We start from the raw sequence: 27525 nt of genomic DNA, 5'->3' as shown, positions 1-27525 counted from the left end.
TTGATTATCATTCTTCCCTATGTTACTGAATTTAACCAATGTTTATATTTACATGAAGAGTAAATAATACAGCTAACTGATAAAACATAATAATTACAAAATTGAGATAAAGAAACTGGAAGAAAAGAAGAATAAAAATGTAAATTCGAGAGTAGCTGCATTTCTCTTCTCTTTAGAGAAAACGTTTCAACGATGTATGAAGGAACGACTGCGGTTTTCTCGAAGAAACCGCGACTAAAATTAGACGTTCTGTATAAATTACCGATTATGGCAAGTTCTTCGTCGAAGTAATAATAATGTTGTTGTCGTCGAGACATCATCGCGAAACCAGGCAGCGGCTATTTTCGAGAGCGACTCCTTTCGCAAGTTTCCACGGCATACTGTAAATCCGGACGCTGGTTAACCCACCACTATTTTAAACCGCGACAGTGTAAACGTCGAAAGAAATACGGATCCGTAAAGCGGCGTTCTCGGAAAAGCAAATCGTGATTTTACGTAATCCTTTTCCTCGATCCCGATATTGAAACGTCATTATTTATACAGCGGCAGTTTAGAAACGCTCGTGTAATCCGCGTGTGTAATCCGAAAAAAAGCGACTCGTCTAAAGGAAGCAAAACGCGGCCGAAATTATATTAATTTATCAATGTTAAGTAACTATTAGTACACCGTTAAATATAAACATGTATGTGTAAGCAACTTTCTTTCAGCTCTGATATCTACAATGTAAATTAAAGTTATTCGCGCAAGATCATCAATTATTGCGATTCGAATCCAACGCGCGTCGTAAAGCGGCCTTTCGACAATATCGCGAGCAATGATCGCGAGGAAAATGCAGTCTTGCGTGACGAGGCTCCACGCAATATGCAAAGGGTGGGGAAACGATCGAGATGTTTTCTTCATCGCGCGTGCAATAATCGACGACACATTGCTACCGGTTACGATCCTAATTGAACAAGATCATGGAAAGATAGAGCGTGCGATCGGCCTAATTGATAATCAAAGTGAAATGTGCTCGCTCGCAGGCGTGATGGTATAGCGCCGGCGATGGAAGAGGAGGAAATCGACTAATTGGACGTACAACTCGAGATCTTCTTGTATGCACAGCCGGGCGAGAACGTTTCCACGCGGCCGAGAAGAACGGAGGCGGAGAGAAAACAAAAGACCCAGAGCGAAAGACCAGAGGAAGGCTTTAGTCCCGCTTCTTACTGCGCGCGGATACGATCCTCGTGCGAACGCAAATCGATGAAATCGAGAATGGGAACAGAAATAGATTTCAAGAAAACAGGTTCGCGGGAATTTCATGCGCGGGTGGCTCGGTTTTGTTTAGGTTTTATTAGTTCAGCTGTTCCGCCCAGTCGTCATTTCGGTCTGTGTGATCTTTAACTATTAATCGTCTTATTTCGCTCGTAATTTCGCTTTAATTTAATTTAATTTGCTCGCAAACTCTTTTTCTCGTAGCTGACCGCATCGTGCATCGTGATGATACAAAATATATGAAAAATTCAGATGCTGAATCGAGTACATTTTTTGTATAATTTCGAATTATTAAATATTGAATATTAGAGAAGGCTCCATATGCGAAGAAATGATTACGTCCAAGAAATCAAGACCTCATCTAAGATCCCAAGAGAATGCATATATTGCGAACAGCATATTTTTTCTCACGGAATATAGCCACGAGCCATCACGGCTCAACTATCCGCGCGTTTCTATCTTCTCGATCATGCGCGAACGCACTAAAAAGGAAGAATTGTATTGCCGCGCGTTTCGATCGCTCCTTTCACACCGATCCCGCATTGCCGATTGATCCCGTTCGCGCTCCATTTGCCGGATAATACAACGTAAAATCAGGCGGTCGCCGCGCCCGATCGCGTAATTTCCTGGCCGATCGTGCGCTCGCGCCCGGTGCAATCTCGCTTTTCTTTTCGCGCGTACGCATATACAGCTGGCGTCGCGTTATAACATTGCAAGCGCACGAATATCGGGATCGTGCCGTATCGCGCCGCCGATCGCTACCAGTCGAGATACGACGGTATTACGAGGTGTGTAAACCGCGTCTAATTCACGCCGCGAGTTTATTTCCGCTAATTTGCATTAGCGCGTTCGACTCGCGCGCGTGTTTACGAGCGGCGCGAAAGACTACACATCGTGCGCGAGAGCATGGCGCGAATAATATTTTTATCCCCTCCCCGCCCGCTTAGCAGAGAACTTTATGAGCCGGCGATGTGCTCTAAACGCGGCCGCTTTAATTGGCTCGCGCGCACGTTACCGTCCCGCTGGAGACCTCGCTACGCAACGTTTCCTCGCGGATTTATGAAGCGGAGAGCGCGGCCGAAGTTCTCTCAGTTATAAGAGAACGCGAATTTACGACGGTAATCCGATTCGTTAGGGATATTTTCCAGGCGACGTTTAAATAGCCTTACATTAAGTTCGAGCTTAACTAATCAGATCACTTAGAGGAACTTCTGTTAAGATCATTTGTGATAAAAATCAAGACATAGATAGACCCATATAAACCGACTTTACGATCATCTTCAACAGCTACCCGTTAGTCATTAATCAAAAAGTTTAATGTAAGATATTTCTTGTCCTGAAGCAATATTGAGATATTTTCTAAGGATCTAGTTCACTTAATTACAAGATTATTGTCCGATTCGATACGATTGTTGATCGTCGATGATAACGTTAGATATAGATTCTTAATAAATGAGAGCACTTTATGTCTTGAATATGACTTAGAATTCTTCTTATACGTATATACATAAATTGCGACGTAAATTCTAAGCATGATATATCATGCGTGGTCAGTGAGCGACGTCACGTGCGGCAATTGCCAAGCATCGAAATATGGTAGGGTCAACGACAGGGTGGGTGTATTGGCACTAAGAATAGCGCGTACTGTAACCAGTTCGCCGGTTACTTCTTGAGATTACGAAGCTACGCTGGCGCACGAACGTCGGAGGGAAGGTAGAATATGGGTCAACTGCCTCGCAGGACAGCCCGGCCAAACCTGAGGCGGAAACCTCTTATTTGTATCTTTCAACGCCCTCAAATAAATCTAAGGTGGCACTAAGTACCGTTTTAAAAATATTAAATTATTCTTAAAGGTACAACGAACCATCTCTATTTCAATTCATAAATTAATGGGATTATTAAAATAAGGATTTATAACTTTTAAGTTTGCAACAAATAGAAATAAAATCATTCCTATGTTGAGCCTCAGCTCTATTAAGTCTTGCAAGCATTCAATAATAGTAGACTCATTGCAATAGGATAATTAAATCTACATTGTCTACTTTTACTTTTGCACGTTCGAATAAAGTCCGAAAAGTTAATATGGTAAACAGCTAATTATCTAATCTAGGCGCAGTTAATCGCGGTATAGTGGCACTCATCCGCAATTAGCATCTGTCCGGAGTATTATCTCGCGCATCATTCGATTGTCTCCGTCAGTCTCTCCCGAGTGAATTCCAAAACCGGTCCTGTCGCGCCGATTCTCGATCGTGAATCACGATCAAGCGTTCCAGACCGCGGCGATCGCTCGCCAATCGATTCTTCTCCGAAGAACGTCAGCGAGCTTCAGCCGGCGACACCAAAGAGTCCGGCCGGCCGTGGTTTCGAATTCACGACGCTCAATTACTTACTCAATGAATCGCCAATTATGTCACACGCGATCGAGCATGCGGAATCTCGCGAGGTCGTTACATCGCTTCGCAAACGTATTAATGTTTCAACGCCGGCGCGGTTGACGCGGCAATCTAAATTAGACCCGGATTAATGTGGACAGAGCGAGAGCTTGCCGTCCTAAATTTACTTTCACCTCGACCGATATTTATACGAGCGCACGCTAACTTTGTACTATTTTCAATCAAAGAAACTACCTGTCAATCACCAATAAAAGCATGTCATGCGCGAGTCACTGCGAATTACTGCTTTAACATTTAATGGCGAAGACGCAAAAGTGCGCTTGAGCCGAAAGATTTCAAGACAAGAAGAAAAACTTTATCTTTTATATTTTTAAAAACGTTATTAATTGCTATATAAATATTGCAACATTATTTGACACTGTCTTCACAAAATATACTCGACGTTTTTACGCGCAAAAGTTAGCGGTGTACATTACGTAATTAAGTTTTTGATGTTTGAACGAGAGGTTCCGTAGTTAATCAACGCCTAAAATTAGACCTCTGGGAACCATGGCTGAAGCCCCATTAGCGCGTCATCTGTCAAAATTAAGATAATCAACGTCGATGATTTCGTTACCTTTATCGTCGAAATGGATTATGTTGCATCTATCATCAGCCGCGATATCGCATTTATAGACTGCGCCTCCTCGGTAGACGCCGGCCTGTGCAGTTTCAGCCTCCGGTGCGCCCACGACCGCCCTGAAAGAAAAATAAATAACACGCTATCAGCGAAATCGAATACCAACGCAAGCAACGCGCGCTTATACAGCTTCGATTTACGCTCCGATATAAGTTTGTTTGTTTCGACATCACAATTCGCAATTGCGAATTGTCTTGTAGAGGCAATCACGTCCACGATTGATTTCATCGATATTATCACTTGTATCGATTTAAACGGCACTCGATAACGGATGCACGTGCAGTGCGTCCGAGATTTAAGGTCAGTGGTCAGCGTGGGCTATTTCGATCAATGGCGTAAGATCTGGCGGCAAAGTCCGGCTAATGGATGGACGATGAATCGTGTTCGATCAACAGCTTTCGCTGTCAAAATCTCAGGTACAGCTGCCAGAGACTATTGAGACGTCAAGAACTGCCAATTACGCGTTCTGAACTAGGCAATACTATGCTCAAGAAGAGTCATCAAACGCGCGCACGATCGCAGCATATTTGCCTCTCGTATAATTTTCTATCTTTTCTCATGGAGAGAGCACTACAATCTGATTTATTCCTAACCCGCAATCTCATATCGCTAATAGGCTTTTTCCGATTTGCTCGTTACATCGATCCTTTTTAAGCCTTCTTTCTTATCCGTCCTTTTTTCTTTCCATTATCCTATATCAACTATATGCTATTCGATCGCCAGAATGAGAATTAATTTTTTTTGTCGTGTAATCTTTTCGTAAGATCTGTAATCTAATTAATTGGAATGACGGCGTTGTTTCAAACGAGTCGTAACGCATTTTCAAACAGCGATAAAATATCGATAAGAAATTAATTGTGAATGGTAGCTATAAAATCGCAGGCATTATAATTACTCTAGTCATTTCCGGGGGAAAGCATTGCAACGCGTCCTAATTACTCGAAGAGATCTTCTTCACGAAAATGGCTTTATTAATGCAACTTTTACTACGCATAATTAATCTTAACGACAGCGTGGCCTGGGCGTCAATAAAATAGTGCGATTAAGTGTCGGCTGACGCGAGAGAAAAAAAAACTGCGGCGAAGTAACGAAGGCCGCCCGACACCTTCAATTACGTTAACGATCGCCGCTTCGTGTGCCAAATTGGCCATTACCGTTATTGAACGGAAGACGCCTTTTTTAAGCGAGCGCCTCTCCCACGAATTCGGCGGTATCCCCGATGTTAGAATAATTAGAACCAGGTATTCCGAGGACTGTTTTATTATCCGCATAATAATTTATTGTCCGCGTGCCGGCCCAGTCGTAACGGCCGGAAAGACGGAAATAAAAGAGCGCGATGTGACCAGCGCGCCCAGACACAATATGAAAATGGGACGGCGTAAGACAATCGATCGTGTAATTATCTCCGGAGGGTGTGTCGGCCACGGAGCCCAAGGGAGCATCGGTATTACCCTGACCTATCAGTTAGGTAATTAATTTCACTCGCGGAGAATGCCCAACGTATTCCTACGGTGATGTGTTTTTTTTTTATATTTTCCTTCTGATATTTTCCTTCATCGTTCGATATTTCTTCGTTTTTGTAACTTTGATTTTTGCCGATCTAAACTGAGTACTTCAAGGAAAAGAACTTAAAGATCCGAGGAAAATTATTTTGACTGCTACGAATAAGATGAACAAGATAACGGGACGTTTACACTGTTAAATATTAAAGGATAAAATTTAAACCAATACCTTGAATTAAATAACATTTTGTTATTAAGTACCATGTGTCGAAATTTATTATTTTAACACAAAACAGGATTATTTTAACTCCATTGGTTTAGTTAAATTAATGACATATTCAAAACGATTCAAAACGATTCAAATTGAGTATAATTTGACACTACGAATTTAACAGTGTATCGGAGATTAGTTTTCGATAAGTTAAATCCCTCCCCACGCGTCATTTCTGGTTAACAAATAGTTCGAATGCTAAAAGCTTTTCGGATATTGCTATGTTTACCTTGTGACAAATGGTGACGAATGATGTGGCTTTTATCGTCTAGCACCGTCAGACGGCTCCGGAATATTAGCTCGACAGGGAAAAAGGTAAAAGCTTTCTTCTACTCGACGGAAATTATCTCGTCAACACACCTACGCGATACGGCGAGGTCGCATTTACATACTTCGCGTTAAGATTATTCTGAAATATCGTAACACTATATGGGAGTTAATATGAAATATATGAATTGAATACATGCATTAAATATGTGAATAATTAATCAAATTTCATTTAAAAAAAGAGATTGCGCTATTCGAATGTGCGCGCAATATATTCTTCGAATCATAGAACGATGACGAAGCAATCGTCTTCAAAAGAGTCTTCGAATGGATAATCTGCTCGCACGATTTAACTCTGATCCAGTGACCCAGTTTCGGTAACGCTGCTAATTTAAAGCCCATTAACGTCGAGACGCGCTCAATAAACGATAACCGATAACTTCGGCCATTGTTCGTCGTCTAATCACTCTAATCTGCGCCGGGGGAATTCAATCGACAATGATTTCAGCATCCCGTATCGCGCGCAATTAGTGTTATTAGGACTCGACCTATGGCCGCACTTGAATGAGCTTTGACGATCGATCATAATTTAAACGACGTTTACGCTATATCACGTTCGAATAATAAGATCTTCCAAGTTACACGGCTGTTGCAATTATTCATTATCAGTGGAAATCTCGACGCGAGACAGATTCCGCGTAGTATAGGTTTCCATCTCTAAGCCACATGGAAATACCGTTGCCTATGGAGCAACCTTGGCATACATCGGCTTCTGGGTTGCATGATTGGTGCAGCGTGCGTAGGTAAGCGCCACACATACTCACACGTGGAAAGAGAGGAGCCGATTATGCCGCTTATGTAAGCGATTCATAAGCGTATGCTTGACGTGCCCCGTCGAAGTCGCATGCCACAATATCGATAACAACTGTAAGCTATGCGGAATTTCTAAACGGCTGTATAATTTTCAGATTGACAGATTCCTTCGAGGAAGTGAAGATAAAAGGAAGCTCCTGCCATAATTATCGTAGCGCGCGTGTCATCGTAATTAATAACGAAGCGGGTTCTCTTTCGCGAGACTTAGCCGAGATAATACAAACGTTAAATTGGATGAGTTTGCGGTCAAGTAAGAACTGAAGACTGATAATTAGAGACGGTAAATAATGACCGCGCGCGAAGAAATGACCACGAGAAACTCGTTTCTCTATAATACATTGTACAAGAACAAATAGGGTGCCGTAATTGCTAGGGGAAAGATATCAAAGACAACGTTGCATCTGGCACCGACAATTTTGTTAAACATTGCAGATTAAACACACGCATACAAGTGCTTAAAACGTTCTAAGAGACTTTATCTGCATCTTCATCTGCACACTCGATCGTATAATACGATTATCATTTCCTGTGTAATCATCATCAAGTTGAATTGTAATTTTAGAATTTGTTACTTAACTTAACCACTAATTTAAATAAAGTTTACTTATATTCCCAGTGATATTCTCTCTTTCTCGGATTAACATAATGCATCGTCATTATCACAAAATTCAGAGAGTGAAACTCGGTACGCGGTTTATATACATGACTTTGACGCGCGACGGACAGAGGCTCGCGCTACTTCAACGACGGACAACGTGGGCTGTACCTGACGAGGTCTCAAGTCTCAAGCTCTCGCCCACACTCCACTTTTTTTTGCATTCGTGAGGGGAACTACGACCACCGATATGTGACGCATGCACGTGAACGGGAATGCAGGGGCGAACCGGTCCCGCAGGATACGCAGTCGCTGACTGGCGTCTCGTCGGGGATTCTCGCGGCTGGCGATTCGGGAGTATCGATGTATGTAGGCTTCAGATCGAGCGAATCGTGCGAATAGGTGCGATCAAGTGGGCGTTCGAGATGGCCTGTCGCCCGAGTCAGGTTACACGAGCACGAGCAACCTGACTGTCGAAGAGAAAGTCCCGGCACCCATTGGCTCTTAATGTCATTCCTGTCACAGTCTTTTATCTAGCGGTCTTTTTTTGTGCACGGAAATATACACATATCACATATGTTAATAGTTCTCTCCATGGACCTGATTCGACCTATTTTAAGCATCTCGGGAACTACTTAATTTTTTCTTGAGATATTTCTTCGACAAGGAAACGTTATTAATCGAAGAGAAATAGAGCGAAATGTCTAACAATGAATTTACGATGACTAAACTTTAATGCATTATTTATCAAAAACGTAAATTATATTACCCGATACGGTAAGAATGTAGCTTATACGATCGATCACGCGAGAAATCAGCGTCGAAAATAGGCTCGCAGCTGCGACTAGCTATGCACTTGCGGTCTCTCGGTGTTTATCGTCGTGCAAATACTTTTTAACGGCAGGAATTCGACGAGTTGGCGATTTTCAAGGCCTCGGCCGTAAAACGGAGAACGCCTATTCAAGCTATTCAATAAAGCCGATCGTACGAGAATACGAAACGGTCTTCAGCGCGACTTTCCTGAATGATCGATGCAAGATGACAATAACTCTAAAAATATCTATGCACTTCGCACGCAGATTCTATTTACGGTCCACTATAGCAATTGTTGTTTCACGCTACGGAAGCATTAATTGAGTATTGGTATATGTTAATGTGTAACTAAAGTTTAAAAATCATTTATTGAATCGTTATTTCTTCCTTACCACTACATTTCTAGTTGACGATCGATCGCCGTTCGTGCCGAATGCACGGATACGACCGCGCAAGCAGATCGAATGAAAAATCGCGCGCCGCGAGGTAACTCGATAGCATATACTCCGTATCGCGCGCAATGTTTTCCGAGACGCAGCACGTGCTACGTTGCATCGGCTACTTTGCATAAGCTTCCTGGCAAACATCGAAATCTGCATAGGCCGCGCGCAAGAGCGGCTCCTTTAAGCGCCGCGCTCGTCCTGCATTCGCGCATGAATTAGAGAGTGGTGACTCTTGGTCGTCGTCGCCGTCAGGTGTAACTCGAGATTCTCGCGGCTGAATATCGCGGCGTTCCTTGTCCGCGCGATCGCCAGCGTCGCGCGTGTTGTATTGACTTATATTACAACGGCCGGGACACGCGCATATACGTGCGCGCATTCGTAATCCCGTATTTGGCAAAATCGGGACGGCTCCATCCGACGTGGCGCGCCGTACTTGGCGAATTGCTCAATGCCGCCCGTCCCTTCCACGCTGGGATCTCGCGCTTTGATCTCGAGGAGTGTCTTTCTCTCTCTTTCCCCCCTCTCTCTCTCTCTGTCTTTGTGTTCCTCCGCGAGGACGAATCCACGCACGCACGCACGCACGCACGCACGTCGCGCGTGTAATGTGACGAGCGTCGTATGCAACGCCTGCCACGAGGGCGTCGTGCGTGAAATCGCGCTAAAAGTACCGCGGTACACCACCGAAGATCGGTATCGTCATGCCGCACCGTGGCGTTATTGTTCGCGAGAGACACGGCCGTTATCTTTTCGGAAACGTCGGAGAGCTTGTGTGCTGTATGTCTCGCTCTTGTGAATCTTCTTAACCCCTTACAAGCCGTATGAATATTTCTTCATGAGCAAAAATGTTTTTCTGCGCGCGGATGACAGATGAATTATTTATAGGAATGCGTAGAGAGAAACATGCGAGCGATAAATGAATTATTTATAATTTATAGATAAACCAGCGTGGAATTGACGGAAATTTCAGAGAAACTCACTTGATCTATATTTCACGTTACTGCATAAATAAATAATTAAATATTTTTAACTGATTGATATAATAATCGCTTATTTTTTAAATGATCAAAAATGCTCCGTCTGTTCTACCGAGGCGTTGACTTCAACTGCAGGTTTTAATAAAACATATTGTTTTCTCGTGTGGCCACGTGCTACTTCCGCGGCATGTTACGTCGTCACGCCGAACGTGCGCTGGACAGGATTCAACTTCCGTTACAACTATTACAGCCAAATGGAGACTCGTGTACGGGCATAAAGAATGACGATTGTAATGCAACCTCAGGTTTCAAGCCGGAAATCACGCAACACTTAAGATCCCTTGCTGCTCTCTCCCTACAAAGGAAAGCGTCTCTTAAACGTCACGGGAAAATATACACACGCGACTCGTCTCCACAAAAAATGCCGATTATGATTATTGGAATCATTAACGCTTCCTAGTACTAACTTCTCTCTCCTATACATACAAAAACTCCAATGTATTATATTATTCGTATATTTATAGGATTCGTTTGTTGTGATAATTACGTATTTTCTTAAAAGGCGCGAATAGAACTGATGAGAAGATCATGGGAAGAAATTAAACGTTGCCGACATCGAGTACATGACGTCTTTTTCGCAAGCAAATCGTGGAAAACGGAAATGCCTATAGAGACATACTGAGATAAACCGTCATGAACAGAATGATAATTTTAAATTTCTAAGTATAAGATTGATAGCAACTTAATGTCAACAAAAGTGTCAGCCTGCAGATTCCGTTATCATAGGTAAAGCTAACTAAAATTGGAAGCAATCATTGAAAAATTTAAAACAGTTGGAAAATTAAGAAACTTATGATAATTCAGGCAGAATAAACACTATCATTTTAATTACCTTTATTGTTTCCATCTCCTCTCTTGTTCGGTTCTCTTTTATATTATAATCTAATGTCTAATAGACTTTTAGAGTGAAATCCCGCCGATTAAAGTACGGGGTTCAGCGAACCCGCGCGCGGTTCAGCTTCTCCAACAAACGTATATGTTAATGAGCCAGCGCGTGCTAGGAAATTTAAACCAGGCGGAATACGCCTTTCGTACGATATGCACTTGCAGCGCGCCGTGCTATTGCTGAGGTTAACAAAAATCAGCATACCTCGCGGTCAGCGCGAAATTTCGCTCCGATCTCTGCGCGACACGCATCCCTTCGTTACGGGTATTCGCGTTTATATGCCAATTAAACTTCGTTGCGCATTTCTGATAATTATTTTAGATCTTCATCTTCATTATAATTTTCCACTTCATTAAACGGCATAGAGTTTACTAAGCTACAAATCTCCGTTGATAATTTGTCGAATTCTCGAAATATTATTCACAAGTTTCACGTTGATCAAATAAATGTATAACATATTTATAACTGCAGTATAATTTTAAGACGAGATATAAATACATTTCGTTCATAATCAGGAAAGATATAGAGCTTAGAGAAATTTAACATTATTTAAAAATATTGTTTTAGGACGAAAAAATCGATAAGATCGCGAGATAAATCGCGCAATGGAATAAAAGTCTTAATTACGAATTTATTCCTGTATTTAAGAAAAATTCTTCGAACCTCGATTGCGTAAAGTCTTTAAAGACGTCGTACGTAACGTGCGTCGAGGATACGCACGATCAGTCGATGACGTAACGCGAACGGAGGCGTGTATCGACGTCGAGCCGGCGCTACTTTATAAGGAGCACCTCCTCACTAACACCATTCGACCCTCGCTGTGGGCAAACCTGTAATCACCATTCAAAGCGAAATCGCGCGTGTGCGTGAGCCGCGTAATGGTACCGCAATTCCGCGGTAATGTAATCTACGATCACGGCCGATCATGACAGTTTCGCTCTCGGCGTCGCGAATTTGTCACTTTAGACGTACGATAAACATGTTTTATCTCGTCTACGTGTCCTCCTCTAAAGGAAAAAAAATTTGCTTGCCAAGGGTCTCGTTGGTAAATAAACGCCAGTAAAGTATACTCTTGAGACACACGCTTGTTTTATGGCGCAAAATCATCTGTATAAAATACGTACGTTCAAAAATTATGAGACCTCCCATCACAAATATTTTTTTGTAGCTGTTAAACAATTTGGGAATGAAAGAGTTAATTGATGATATTGAAGCAATATTCAGTCGTTGAATTCTCTTTTATCTTCTTTAGGTGACAAGAACAACGATGGCTATAAACCGAGTGGCAAATCTTGTAAAATACAAGAAAGGTTCCTCGCGTTAGTCACACTCGAGCATGTACAAAATGCTAATTCACGTCTTGCAATTCTCATTATCGAGCAGCTGTGCTTACTCATTTTTTTTCCCCAATGTTATCAAGAATCGCGTCTCGAATTTCGCTGTGAAATATTCGCGAATCGCATTTAAGAGCTCTCTTAAAATCAAACACGCAGAATATCAGACGATTGAAAAACAAGTCAGATAACTTTTCCATACACATTTTGCTGCACGGAATAATTACGAAACCGAAAGGAATTAAGATCAAGCTGCTTTAATCTCATTAATTAGCACGTAGTTAATCGTTCCATCCCAGATCGCGATACAATGGCCTACTTTTATCGAAGCGACACTATTGTTAACACGATTGCGATTATGTAACTACACCATTGCCGAGATTGCCCGGTCATTTATCTGGTTTGTCGAGTGCTCAGTCGACGGAACATATCGCATGTAAATTAATCTTTCGTAGAGAATAATTCGGAAATTATAATACATTTACGCAATCAGTATCAAATACCGATAAATTATTATTAATGTTTGTAATAATTATTTTTAATCAATTAAAAAAAGTAATTAAACAACAAATTTCACTTCGCACTGAAAGACCTTAGACAAATGTTCACAAATGTCTTTAGATTACATGGTACTCTTCGAGTGAAGATTATATTTCGAGGGAACAAAAAATGGGATTGTCAAGGGAACTATAAATCTCCTGAATAGGACCTGCAAATTGTTTTTCCGTTGGTTAGGCCACGACGGATCTCCTTCATGAACTTCGATAAAAGGGGAAACATATGTCAAACGTAGTCAGAAGGAACAATGCAGTTTCGAGGGAGTGACACGTTGACGTACCGTGGCCATATGGCGAGCAGAACTGACCGCGCATGTTGTGTATCCGCATCCCGTCGAGAAAAAAACTGTCGATGGACACATAAAGTTTTTGGATGCAATATATTTTTCGTTCTGGGAAATATCAAGCATCCGTCACACTTCATGCTGTTGTCGCACGAAGAAGTTGCACGTCGAAAAAGTTTAATCGACGCGCGAGTGGAAAATTTGATTTATTTCAATTATTGTATTCGAGGCAAGTAACGAAATTACGACAAAGTGATATATTTTAACAGTTTTCTTTCTGGCGCATTGTAATCTCTTGATGTATCGTATAATGTTAATCACATAAGCGCCTCGATATATGAGACGACGATCAAAGTGATTTACTTAAAATTATAAGCGTGTATAGCTCTCTGTGTGATAACTTTATCAGATAATAAGAGATTTGATATTTACGATCGTTTAAAGACTACGGTTATATCCTTAGTGAGCGATTGCAAACTCATTTCGCATAATCGCTTATCCATTACCTTAATCGTGAGTTATTATACGTGACACGTCCGCGAGCGTAGTCACATTTGCGATTCCGACCGAATCATGAATCACTCTCGGTAGCGCAACGTGACACCGACACATCGTCCCGACCAGCCAATTCGAGTTACCATCCAACGACCGGGTATCGCCTTGCGAGAGACACCCCGTACTCTGTCCGTGAAACTATATTATATTCAAGTCCGAGGGGTTACGAATTTAATGCGTTACGGCGAGATGATCCTCGCGTGCCGTCGCGATATAACCGTCCGTATCCCGTACGCATGTATGCGTGCTGCACGCGTGCAGGCAGGCAGGCAGGTAAAGGTAACAGGCCTCGAGGCTGCCGACTCTCGTCTGCATAATGACATGGTCCGAGCTTTGGGCACGTGCCTCACGCGATCCTCATTACCTTCTGCTTCTTTTCCCTCCCTCGGTCTCTCTCATCCCTTCGCGTTCTCTCGGGATCCGTCCGTCTCGATTTTCGGAGGCAAAAAAGAATCGAACGACCTTTCATTGTAACGTTGCAGTCCGAAAAAATGAGGCTGCCGCGAGCAATAATTCTCGAGATTATAAAGAGTTTCGTGAAAAAAATTGATTGTTTCCTGAAAAATAGCAAAAATGCTGATATGAAATTTATATTTTCAAAATCGGCAATCACTAAGGAATATATGGAAGAATGACAATTTTTCATCCGTCATCAACCTGCATCTATATCGATCGTCTGACGTCTATCGCGGATTAATAATCAGTTCCAAGGTGTGGTAGGCATGCGTCGGTGGGCGTCGGGTAAAATAAGGTGAACCATAGATGGTGAATAAGAGATATGAATGACGGTAAAAGTTGAAACACGCGAGCTGCTCTACACGCATTTTACCCCAGCAAACAGTGACATTACATAAATATTATAATTTCCCCGCTCAACAACATAAGTATGATACAACACATGTTGCACATAACAGTTACATTGTTAAGGAAATTATGTTAGGAAATTATAATATTGATATAATGTTACTGTTAATTGATGTTTGCTGGGACAAATCTGACTTTTTTGCGATAAGTACAACGAGGTAAGCGAGATTTTAGCCATCTTACAAAACGTAATATGACCGATATACTCCCGTTACTTCTTTGGGAGATGGTTGACAACGTAAATTAATTCGATGTCGCATGGTAATATAAAGCGAAAGGCCGATAACGCCTCACGGAATATCACTCATGCCTGTTTTTTTTTATGCACTTTCGCCACTCCGCGTTTTTGCGATAGCGACAATTTCGCGCGTCCCATAACTCATCCGGGAGGTTGTGACACCGGCGATCGCTTTGTAAGCCGCCGCTTTAAATCTCCGCTTACGAGACTCCAACGGCCAAAGATGCTCGCACAATCATCGTGCATCACGGTGCTTCGAGCTGTGCCACAAACGGCGAACTTTCGCGACGTCCGAAGTTATAGCTATAAGTGTACGGTATAATCGCGCGCTGGATGGGATATGACGCGAATAAATTATAAGAGAGGAATGCGAAAAAAAAATACACGATGACCGAGTGACGCTCGGGCTCGATCGGTCTCGACTTTCATTTCGCCCAGCCGGAAGCGACGAGGAAATTGAATCCTCATTTCCTCCTCTGTCCCGACACGCGTCGTAAGCACCGCACTTTTTATGCGGACGAACGTAACGCCGTCGTGCGCGAACGCTCGTTGAATGAACCGACCTGTGACGCATACGGGGGATTGGAAGTCAACAGCGAGAAAGAGATTGATTGCTGTTATCTTCGTATAATTGTAGAAAATATAAGCTTACATAATAATATAAAGAAGATGACACTCATGTCTCATCATATAGCAAGTTTTTTTGTTCTCAGTTCATCCAGGAAAAGTTTCCATAATATATCTAATATTATCTCTTTGGCTTCATAACATCTAATATTTTCTCCAATTTCACAATATCCAATATTCTCGTGCACAGCATCGTCTTGCGCAGAAATGAAGCTCACTGTGATGATTAGCCGTGCCGTGTGCTTATCACATGGAAGCGGCCGATGATAAGACGACTACGCTTCCCGGAATATCAACGCGAAGCGTTTCGCACGATAGGAGCTTACAAAGGAGAGTCAATTTCTCTCTCCGAAGAAATGGTCCAGCGATATCTTCGCTCCGTTGTGTTGTGACGCGTGTGTCAAGTTAGTGATTTCAATCATCCGACTGAACAATGGGAGGGGCGTTAATTTCGTTCTGAATAGCGATTATCGGCGTGTTTACTTTGTTCGCGAGACGTCGCGTCATGAAATCGTTTACATGCATTTCAACGTCGTCGCTGATATATGTATTCGTGCGATGCAGTAAGGTCGATTTCGTACGGAGATACCTCGAGAACAGAATCGCGAACATATTTGTTTTCAACGTATTCCCTTTTAACTTCTTGGCGAAAAATTGTTATTTGCTTTTATACTGCATAAAATCTTTCATATTATAATATCCCGTCCTACAAGAAGTAAGCGATGTTACACGAGCTCTGTACAAGTTATAGCCGATCTTTATGCAAGTTATCCAAGAAATAGCATAATTTAGATGCATTGTGTATAATTAACTTATCATAATCGTGCAGCTTCGTTCGCAATAATTGGAGTAACCTTCTACCCGAGGCGTTAATCTGATCGGTAATAAGCGACGATGGGAACAGCGGGCGATATCGCGCCATTCCTGACATTTCGCCTTGAACGCGCCTCACGACTGCGACGACGGCTTATCGACGTTCAGCTCCGCCGTGACTTCGCCGTCGTGAAATAATTTCTATATTTAGTACGCGGCTCGCGGTCGCATCAGGCAGGTTTCCGCGTACACGATCGGCAAATTCGGGAAATGGACGAGTCATCGGTACGCCCGGGAGACGACGCGCGTGACTCGATCTTCCCATTTGTTCCTCTTTACCCGTGCGGCCACGCGGTCGTGACTGAATTCGCCTCTTAAAGACACGATCGTCGATGGCGATCGCGCAATGAATCACACAATACGTGTTCTGCTATACGCTGACATTTATACACTTTACTCTCGGCCGGGCTTCCTCGTGCTTGTCTACGAGCCGCATCATGCCCCGAGCTGAATCACAAAATTGCGCAGGCATATTAAATTTAAGCGCCGATAAATCAACAAACGATTTCGAGAGTTCTCTATCCTCCGAAGAGCGGGCGGGGAATTAACGGGCGTGTAATAAAATTACGCGCGCAACTGATCGCGATAAAAAGTATTAGGTGATTTTTTTTTTTTGTTACGCAGATGGCCACGCGGAGTTAAGTATATCCGAGTTTCAATTTCCCGTAAGATTTACACGGCAGCGCCGTGTGTTCGCGCCGTGCGCGAGCCGCGATTGTAATCGCATTACATTTTTTTTATGAATGGTAAACGAGGCCGGGATTATACATGAATATATGTACGACCGGGTAGATATATGGAGGAGATTACCGCCGCCGGTGGTAATGGCACATTGTGCGATACTTTAGAGCGCTCGCGCGTAGATATTAGGTGGCATATCGGATGCGAGATGAATAAGTACTGCTCCCAATCATATGCATGAGGCCGCGACGGGAGGCCGGGATCTCAATTCAGTCTTCCCTCCGAAACAAGATTCCCCCGGAGTTCGCGTTTACTCCTCCGTTCGTATATCACTTCTCGGATATCGTTAATGTCGATGATCGAGGGAAGGAAACAGATTTTAAAATTCGTCCGGATGTTGTTGAAACAAAGCACGTTCTTTCAGCGCCCCCCCCCGATCGGTTCATTCAGAAAGCCCGAAAGGACGACGTCACGTAGCGGATCGTAATAGATCGAACGCGCAGATTACGAAGATATTAATCGGAGCGGCGCGAGGGTGACGAACCGCCCACGCCGCATGCAGTTGACCTAACGTCCTGCATCACGAAATGCCTCACGGACGAATCAATCGTACCTCATCAGATCGCCGCACCTAAAATCCACGTACGTCCGGTGACGCTGAATTCGCGAAGAAGCGGGAGAAAAAAAAATAATTCATTACTTTCTGCTGCACGAGCGACGCGAGACTCAAAATCTGTCCCCCGATCCAATTATGGTTCACTCGCGCTACGTTTCTGCAAAGTACGGGAGAGACGTAATTTTAGATCCCGAGTTAAAAACTCGCGATATCGGATAACTGCGCGCGCGCGCGCGCGCGAGCGAACGACGGAAATCGATCGCGCCGAATGATCGAGAGAGAGGTGGGCGCGTACAAATGCCACGGGGTCCCGTGTTCTATTCCGAGGATTGATGGCGATCGGGCGCTTTAATCCCCGTGAACGGCGGAATTAACGAGCGCGCGAACGCGGGCGCTCGTAAAGCTCGCACCGAGCTGGCCTAAATATAAGCGCCCACGAGAGAAACGCGCGGCTCCCGTAAGGCCTCGGGTGTAATCCGGACTTCCTGCGCGGCCTTCCTCGCGCCGACGTTTCCCCTCCTTGTCGCTAACGCGTGTGACCACTGTTTCGTCATTTAAGTAACATTTCCTTTTTTAAACGTCTTCCTCATCCCCTTCGGAAACAGTGACGATCGAGGTGACGCGATCCTCTTAGAATGCTGCGTGAAAATGAGATGCTGCGATCGGACGTACTTATAATAATATGATGCTAGGTCGAATTTTTAATAGCGTTAGGTTTCCCTGTATAGAAATCATTTTTTTTTCCTATCACCGAGGAAATCTTGCATTGTGGGAATATAAGCGTGCCCGTTTCACGGCTGATCGCTAATCGCTCGCGAATAGTGCAGGCCGGCCTCGGATGCAACGTCCCCATTGTGTCGCCATTGGCATCGACGTCGATTTTCCCGTGGATCTCCGACGATGCGGGCGGCGCTATTAGCCGCGTTTCCCCGTTTCGCCGATATTATTTATAATCGTCGCCCACCGACGACCTACGGGAGCCAGGAGCAGAAACGTTTATTCGTGGCCCGTCGCGAGCGTGAGTCACGAAATTCGAGAACGAGCACGTTCACCGTTCGCATGCCAGATCGCGGCAGGAGGAGAGGACGTCTCTAGGGGTTGCGAGCGTCCCCCGAAGAATACTTATCGGTGATAGACAGAGGATTATATCGCTCGTTATTAAAGCCCGAAATGAAACACGAGATGAAAACCTTTATCCCGCCGAATGGTATCTCGAACGAGGGGTGGCCGTTATTTTTATTTGCGCACGACTGACGACATTTATTTCGTAACAAGAGATGTAACAGCATGAAACGCTGCTTTCGTAAAAATCTCGTTAAAAACGCGTCAAAGTTAATCGGAGAGATTTTTAATCTTTTTTTTTTATAAATAAATATATATGTTCCCTGTGAAATGTGTACAATCGTTTTATGGAAAAGATCTGTAGTCTAAAATGATTTTATCGTAATGATCCTGGCAAACGAGTCGTACGGTAATTTAAAACGTCCAATATTTCCTATTTCGCGACAGTCGGGTGACTCAATCGTGTGTGTAATCAAGCAATGAGTCAAACACCTGGCTAACGAGTTAATTTACCTATTTAAGGAAAGCATTTACCCAATTCCATTACCAGTATTTATCCTATTATCTATGTAGCATTTTTAATTATCTAAAAATTTTTTGTTAGAAATGTATTGAAAACTGAGCTAATCATGACTCAAGTTGCTTATCAATTGTCTGCATTATAGTGTTATCATGTCTGCGTTATCATGTGTTTCTCTGCATCGCTTCGCGCATCGCTTTAATGTACTGCAATAAATCTTGAGGAATATATGAGATTATTTAGCATATATAGTATATGCAACGCGACACAGATATGGGAATGCAATAACACTGCCCCTTCACTCCGTGTGTCATCGAATTACGCTACGTCTTTTTAAAGATGACGAATAAGATTCGCCCCATGACGCATTTAACGATCAATAGTTTTCCCTCACGATCTCAGGACTTAATCTTCATCTAAATTACGTATATTTCCAAATATTTCCCTATCGCGATATGCCCACGCCGGCAAACTGCCGCATGTTTAACGGCAGCGAAGGTTCAAGACGCCACAGTTTAATCAATGGTACTGATGTCAAGATTAGGCGGCGTTTATTATTTTGTTTCTCGTATCTCGGTGATTTTGCGATGAAGAAAAACAAAAGGAGAGACTCACCATCCGCGGGCGTATTTGTCACGGTACGTCGACACGGCGAACCCGAACATGGACCTCTCCTCCATACGATACACCGCATAGTGCTTCGTCTCGACGTTGAAGCCGTCGGCGACGTGCTGGATCGGCGAGCCGACGATCGCGAGCCCGACGAGGAGACCCCAGAGAAACCTCGTCGACCACATCCTGTCCGCTGGTCTGGCGTATCACTGGTCGCACTGCGAGCACTCTGTCACCGTGTCGACTCACTTTCATATATGAGAACCGATCGCGCGATAGAGAAGAACGAAAAAGAAGAAATTTTTTTTAAATAATAGCACACGCGATACGTGGACGCGACGCGATGTCGGGACTAGAAGAACGTCGTGAATTCGTGTTAACGTTAACGCGCACGGTCACGCGGGTTAGCCGGTAGCAGCTGCACCACCAGCACCGACGACATGTGTCTTCCGCGAGGCCCTCGAGTTCCGAGACCCGTCAAGGGTGGGAGCGAGCGAGGGAGAGAGGGAGGGAGACAGAGAGCCGGAGAAGTCTGCTTGACGGACGCCCGCGGACAGACTGAGTGGAGCACGGCTCTTTCGGGTAGTCTTCGCTTCGCTCACTCGCGCGGCTCCTCGAGGACTCCCACCCACGGCGCGGCGCCCGGCTCCGCCGGAGCGTTCTCGGCCGACGCGCGTCGCGTCGCGACGCGACGTCGTCGGCTGCGAGACGTCGGTTGCGCTGCTACCAATCCGTAAACCGATTCCTCTTACGGCGTATCATGATTATACGTTAAGAGCCAAGAGGAACTGAAAAAAAGAGGAGAAAAGGGGAATTACATTCTGCTTAAAACGATCTACTGTTAAATTTGTAGTGTCAAATTATACTCAATTTGAGTCATTTTTAACCATTCCTATAAGTCGCTGATACTTCTACTAAAATGTCGTTAATTTAACTGAAACAATATTAATTTAACTAAACCTATTTTAAGTTAAAATAATACTGTTTCGTGGTAAAATAATAAACTTCAACACACATGATAGTAAAAATGTTATTTAACACAAAGATACTGATTTAAGTTTCATCCTTTAATATTTAACAGTGTATGACTCGCGATCGTAATTCAGAATAGAATACCATTAGTGATTTTATACGCTGCATATTTTGATATGCCCGTAACTAAAGCCGTCTTGAATGATCTCTGAATCGCAGTAGATTCAGAATATTTCCTTTATGTGCCACGTAATACGTAAATCGATATCGCATATATGTATATAAAATATATAAAGATATTTAAACATATATACGTACATTAAAATATATTATATAAAAATTATAAATAAAAACGTCTAAAATAAGTATTGACAATGCATCTTTTTTGTTTGACAAACAATAATAAAAGAACTGTTGAATAAATTTTTATCAACTTTCCCTCATTTTATATAACTTTTTTCTTCCCCTTTCTCTCTTTCTCTCTCTCTTTTTTCAATTAAATTGTATATTCCATTTATATTACCTACTGCAGTACAATTTGCAGAATAATTTATTCTCTCTATTATTTCAAATTATGTAAAATTACTGCGTTACTCATAGACTGACCCGATACATAGGGTCAGTTTTGATTAGATATCAACGCTTGCCGATCGCTACCGGGATTTTTTACTCTTTACTATAACAAAAAGATTTATGATGTTAACACGCAAACATTTCTTCAACGTATCTTCTCGACGAAACCCTTAATTTTCTCTAGAATATAACTGAACTCGGAAAAACTTCATTTCGTGATATAAACGTCGCTACATGTGACACGTATGCACAATCTCGGCCAAGATTCAGTGAATCTGAATTCCGTTCTCACGCTCCCGGTTTCGAAACGTCGAGTTCTTAAAGCTTCAAAACTTTTAGTCTTCTTTTTGCAGAGGAGAAGCAGAAAAAGGAGAACACTAAATAAAAAATTTCTTTCACATAAGATGCCTTACATGTAAGCAGCGACCTTGAATCCTGCAATCACATAAGATATACACACACGAAACCATTAAATAAATTCATATTAAATTATACGCATTTCCCGACTTATGTCCATTTCTATCAATGTAGATTAACTTTAATTTTGATTTAATTTACTTTTTATCTTTTTTTCTAGTTCTAAATATTAGAAAGAGATAAAAAGTAAGTTAAGCCGTGATTAAAGCTAATCTGTATTGATATAAATGGGCATTAATCGACAATTAATGATTTAAATAATTTCCTTATAAAATCATTTGTGTTTCGTACGAAAGTTTTTAAAATGTAATGCAAAAAGGTATGGCGGTCCATATACTTTTAATTAATTATTTATTTTTACGCTATGGCGCTATGGAGAGCTCGTGCAAAAACGTTCGTTTAATTTATTTATGTCGGCTAGCTACGTTTACTCATTGCCAAAAAAGAAAGAATGACATGTCGACTTGTGTCTTGTGTCACTTGCTGGAAAGTTCCCATGGTTATGTAGCTAGCCGACATAAAATTAAACGAATGTTTTTGCACGAGAGATCGTTTGTATTTTGCAGGAAGAGTTTTGAGATGTAATCAATGTTTAAGTTAAATACCTTTAAAATATGTAATTAGTCGACGCATCGGCTAATTGTAAGTTGTAAGTTCAGTGTTCAGTCCGAATAAATTACTCGCGAAAAAAACACTTTCGTAAACGAACGCAACGCACTCGAACGTATAATCTCGTAACTAAAATGCACGCGTGATTTAACCTAACCTAAGCTGACTGCAATTCCTAACCTGACTTTAGAGCCGTTTCAGCGGCATTCCACGGTATTCGAAATATATTTTGTTATGCAAGGGACAATCTAACAGTTCAAAAAAATAAAGCACTGCGCGTGCTGAAAACATTCCCGTACATATAAACAAATTTCTAGAAAAGGAGATCCGTGTTCTCGTACAATAAACAATGGAGATAGAATGTGAAGAAACCGCTGTTGAATCGCATTCGCCGATAACAACACGTTTAAATGGAAATCACGAGACAGTCGAAAACGATGCAGAAAGCGAAACTTGTGATGCTAGTCAGGTGCAACCGGATTTATTCGTACCGACCGAAGACTCTTGCAGTCAGACAAATGCAGGAACTCGTTTGGAATCTAGTGTAATTCCGAATAAAACTGACTTTCTCGCCTCTTCACAGTCACAAGTAAGTTTGAGATAGATATTGACAGGCAAACATATCTTATAAATTGATAAAACTAATTGTGACAGATCCATATTACTTGAGCAAATTGTAAAATAATCAGTCTTCAAATTATAGGTAACGTGCGATACATCGCCAGAACAAATAGTAAGTCTTGAGATATCGGAGCAAACAAGGGACAATGAAGCTACAAATATCACAGAGCCAAGAAATGTAGTTTCGGAAGATACTAGCTCAGTAAATTCTACCTGCGTCTATAAGTATAACTGGTCCACAGCGCCGAGGGTATTATGTGTAGCTACTGAGGAATACCAGCCCACAAACTTGCATGAGAATTTTACGAAAGGTTGCCAGTGGTCGCCGGACGGAACATGCTTACTTGTACCATCAGAAGACTTCAAGATACGCATTTACGAGCTTCCCAGAGAATTATACTCTGGCCAGGTTCCATCTGATTTCATACAGACCAACTTCACGTCTGCTTTGACAATTAAGGAAGGCGGCCTCACATACGACACTTGCTGGTATCCTTTTATGGATTCGCGCGAACCTGCGACGTGCTGCTTTCTTAGTACCAGCAGAGAGAGTCCTATTCATCTGTGGGATGCATTTACAGGAGAATTGCGTGCCACGTATCGAGCTTACAATCAGTTAGTAGTAGCATTACTTTTGCTTACTCTCAATGCAACTTTGCAAGAGTGCGTCTGTTTTCAGAGTTGACGAAGTAGAGGCATCTATCAGCGTTCAATTTGTGGATTCAGGAAGGGAGATATGGTGTGGTTTCAAGAACGCTGTAAGAACCTTCGACACGGACCGTCCTGGACGTCAGACAAGTGACATTCAATTTAAACACAATTTTCCAAATATGATAGGATTGGTCTCGTGTATCCGTGAAAATCCATTCATGCCAGGCTTAGTTGCCTTTGGCACATATTCCAAATGTATTGGTATGTATCCACCTGTGATAATATCGATTACATAGGATGTAATAAATTATATATTTTAATTATGTCTATAGCTATATGTAATTTTTCTTTTTTATATTCGAAGGTTTGTACAAAGACGGACCATTGTGCACTTTTCAGACTGGGAGTGGTGTAACACAAGTTGAATTTAGCCCTTGCGGAATGAAGTTGTTCTCTGTTGTCCGGAAAAATAGTGAATTTTTATGTTGGGACCTCCGTAATCCTGGAAATGTTCTTTATTCCCTCGAAGGAAGGCAATCGGATACCAATCAAAGAATACAAATTGCTATTACGCCTGACAGTAAACAAATAATCTCTGGTTAGTTCAATAAACACAAAATGACAAGTAATAAGTGCATGATATAATGTACTCTATTAATATTACATATTCCATAGGCGGTGTTGATGGAAATATCGTTGTGTGGGAATTGCCGGAAATTACAGATTATAACGAAGAGGATTTGTATCCAAAATATAAAATAAGACTGTCCAAAGATTGTATAAATGGAATAAGCTTACACACAAGATTACCTGTAATAGCAACCAGTTCTGGACAAAGGCAATGTGGTATTGAAAATAAACATAGAGACAATAGCGTGAGATTATGGTGGGCCTCTTGATAACGCAGCTTTAGATAACTTTTGATTTACATATGAATTATGAATAGTTTGCGCGTTGAACAGAATAAAAACAAGACTACATACTTGAGATAATGTGTAGCTTTCTGTGAAAGCGGTCCTGCCTTCGATTTCGACTCTCATCTCATGTATACCTCAATTTTATACGAGATTAATTGGAAGTAAAGATTGTAAGCGAAAAAAAATATATAAAGTAAACAGTAATCCATTTCGGGAATCCATACTAGACTGTAAATATTTGTACATACTTGTATTTCAATTAATCTTAAATTACATTAATTTTATGGAATATGCTTTATTCATGTTCTATTTTCCTTTTTTATTCCATAAGTATCTTTTTACAACGAAATATTATGAATGTCAGTATTTAAAAGTATCTAAGACTATTGTAAATGCTAATAAAATCTAAGTAATGGATATGAAATTGAAAACATTATAAAAATCTCACTATATTGAATATCTCTTAAATTACATTAAACAAAATAAATGGAATATTTTATAATACATTTGTTACATGCATACATAACACATTAGATGTCATTATATATGTAAAAATCTTCGTTATATATGTCAGGTTTCCATTTATATAAATACAACATATAAATACATAATATGTAAAAAGATACTAAAATTTATCTGACTGAGATCTAGTACTCCTACGATGAGCTAAAACAAATAAGTTTTGATAAATATTTTTTATATGATTATTATATGTAATACATTACTAGAACTCACGATGTTTTTTATCTGGCGTTTCCCACGATATAAGATCTTCATCAATTTGTTTGCTTCGACTCTGTCTCAAAGGCGTCTTGTTACGACGTACTGTATGAGGAGTCATAGGTAGCACTGGTTTACTTTCGGCACATCCTACGCAAGTTTCTGTTATAACAAAATACAATTATACATGTATATGGAATATGGTGTAGCTAAACGTATACTTATAACATATATGATAAGATATTTAAAGATTTTTACCATCAAATGCAACACTTTTCCGAACTGATCTTTTCTTAACAATATTGTCTGTCAATGTTACATTCTCCATATCTATTGTATTGCTTTTACTTGGTGTCATGTTTTCGTCTTTTTGCGATAATTTTAACGAACTTTTCATACTTGACTTCTTAGTTCCCTCTTTACTTGCTCTTTTTGGAGTCATCTGAAAAACAAAATTTTTTTTCTTTTGTCAGTTAATTTTTATTTAGTCAATTAATCTTTGGTCGACGGTGGCTGGGTCATCCAAGACCCAATGAGTATGCGTTAGTTTTTGAAGATTACTCATGCGTCCTCTTTATATAGCAAGAATGTAAAAAAATCTAAAACCTGAAAACTGCTGTTTTATACTATGTTTACGCAAAGCGACTTTTTGATCATCCAATAAAGTACGGAAGTAAAAAATAACTCAGCCACAGCCTTTCAATGATTACGTCTTCCGAGAATTAACAGATTATAAATATATTTTAGATATATGTACATAATAGACGTATAGAAAAAATTGTACAAAAGGTTCTTATTAAAATATTCGGAATGTTATTTTATATTTAATATCAAGTGTTATAAATGCTAAACTGAAAAATGTAATTAATATCATTAAAAAACATTATAGCTTACCATTTTGCTCGTTCTACTGCTTTTGGGTGTATTATTTGCCGGGACAGTCCTATTTCGAAGTACTCTTGATCCTAAATCAAGATCTCCCATGTCTTTTGAAATAATTTCAGTAGTAATGTCTATCTCGTTATCTCTGTTCGCTCGTGTTGGAGGTGAAAACAAAATATCTACATGTTTCCTGTTTGATGCATCCTCGTGTTGAACTAGATTTCTTAAGCTTTTCTTAGGTGATATAATCTCCACATTGTTTGGCGATGATTCTTCAATAAATACCGAAGATGTTATGTCGTTAAGTGGATGCATAATATTATCTAAAGTATTCTGAACGGACGATCTAGGTTTATTTCGCTTCCCTATTGTTTGTATCTCGGATAATGATTTATTCAGATCGTCAAGTCTGTCAGAATCTTCAAAGTTTAATCTTTTTTCAGCATGAATGGATGGCGATTGATACATCTCATCCAAATCGAAACTGTCTATCCTGTTTAATGCAGCAGCTAAACTCAATTTAGTCTGTGTTTCTTCATCAAGAGGGACCTCCGTTAGAACCACTTGATCATCAAAATTGACTTTATGCGCGGACTTTATACGGGCTTCCTTATTTTCTAATTCTTCCGATTTCTTTAATATGCTCTTGCCCGGCGTTTGATCGGAATTAACGTATGACACTGTGTCATCTAATTGAACTTCGGGTGTCTTACACATTCGACTTATTTTCATAGCTGCAAATGGACTTCTCATTTTTTTAGATTTGTCGGAAAATTGCACGGAACCTGTTTTAGAGCTTTCACGTCGAACAGGAGTTGACTTGCTATCGTTAAGATCATGGGATTTAGATCTCCTACTACGTCGAGTGTTCTCTTCAGTAAAAAATTTTCTATTACTCGGTTTTTCATTTATATGTGTAGCTTGCAACAACAAATCTTCCTTGCTTAATGTTTCTCCTTCCATTTTGTTTTTTCTGGCAGCAAGGATTAATGATCGCAATGAACTTGGTTTTGATGATACAATTTGTTTTTTAACAGGCATTCGTTTTTTAACGGCAGGCTTGGTGACTGTGTATTCCTCCTCCTCCTCCTTCCATTCTCTGTTTCGACGTTGCTCCAATTTCTCAAATCGCGTTTCACAGTCTTTGACCTCCATGTATGTCATATCCCAAAATCCTTGAAGATCTCTGCACGTAACCAGCATTTCTCCTTTACCAGTCTCGCAGTCCTGCACTAAGCTACGAAATCTCTCGAACTTTTTATTTATTAGCAAATTTGTCTGCCCTACCGCTTGTTGTATTTCATACGTAGCATCTTCTGGGACATCCTTC

At 41.3% G+C, this 27525-nt stretch overlaps 2 protein-coding genes across 6 annotated transcripts in view; one reads left to right on the top strand and one right to left on the bottom strand.

The window, feature by feature from the left end:
• Positions 1-27525, bottom strand: part of If (integrin subunit alpha inflated) — a 70746-nt gene that overhangs the window by 40779 nt on the left and 2442 nt on the right. For 2 of the 3 annotated variants that reach the window (XM_071699357.1, XM_071699359.1), the window contains exons 1-3: positions 22401-22519; positions 19837-20621; positions 4264-4385 (exon numbers count right to left, since the gene is read on the bottom strand). In XM_071699357.1, the coding sequence (XP_071555458.1) occupies positions 4264-4385; positions 19837-20018 (304 nt within the window). In that variant the 5' untranslated portion in view covers positions 20019-20621; positions 22401-22519. Of the gene's footprint in view, positions 1-4263; positions 4386-19836; positions 20622-22400; positions 22520-27525 lie in introns of those variants that run through there. The other variant, XM_071699358.1, reaches the window with a different exon arrangement.
• Positions 15857-26206, top strand: Wdr79 (WD repeat domain 79). 3 transcript variants are annotated; one of them, XM_071699365.1, is made up of 6 exons: positions 15857-15873; positions 22722-22993; positions 23108-23640; positions 23705-23937; positions 24041-24274; positions 24352-26206. In XM_071699365.1, the coding sequence occupies exons 2-6, from the start codon at positions 22754-22756 to the stop codon at positions 24573-24575; spliced, it is 1464 nt and encodes a 487-aa protein (XP_071555466.1). In that variant the 5' UTR covers positions 15857-15873; positions 22722-22753; the 3' UTR covers positions 24576-26206. The 3 variants fall into 3 exon arrangements, with proteins under 3 accessions (XP_071555466.1, XP_071555464.1, XP_071555465.1); XM_071699364.1 differs by lacking the exon at positions 15857-15873 and adding an exon at positions 22568-22617; XM_071699363.1 differs by lacking the exon at positions 15857-15873 and having other exon boundaries at positions 22567-22993.

Source organism: Temnothorax nylanderi, unplaced genomic scaffold, assembly GCF_030848795.1.
Source record: "Temnothorax nylanderi isolate EJ_2023f unplaced genomic scaffold, tnyl_v1.0 TNYL_tig0018_pilon, whole genome shotgun sequence".
NCBI classification, from domain to species: Eukaryota; Metazoa; Arthropoda; class Insecta; order Hymenoptera; family Formicidae; genus Temnothorax; species Temnothorax nylanderi.
Note: the sequence above shows the minus strand (reverse complement) of the source record. Positions and strands in the feature narration are given on the sequence as shown.

Coding starts and splice junctions, on each gene's coding strand:
- Wdr79 (XM_071699365.1), top strand. CDS start 22,754: ATGGAGATAGAATGTGAAGAAACCGCTGTTGAATCGCATTCGCCGATA. Junction 23,938..24,040: donor CACATATTCCAAATGTATTG/GTATGTATCCAC, acceptor TTATATTCGAAG/GTTTGTACAAAGACGGACCA. Junction 24,275..24,351: donor CAGTAAACAAATAATCTCTG/GTTAGTTCAATA, acceptor CATATTCCATAG/GCGGTGTTGATGGAAATATC.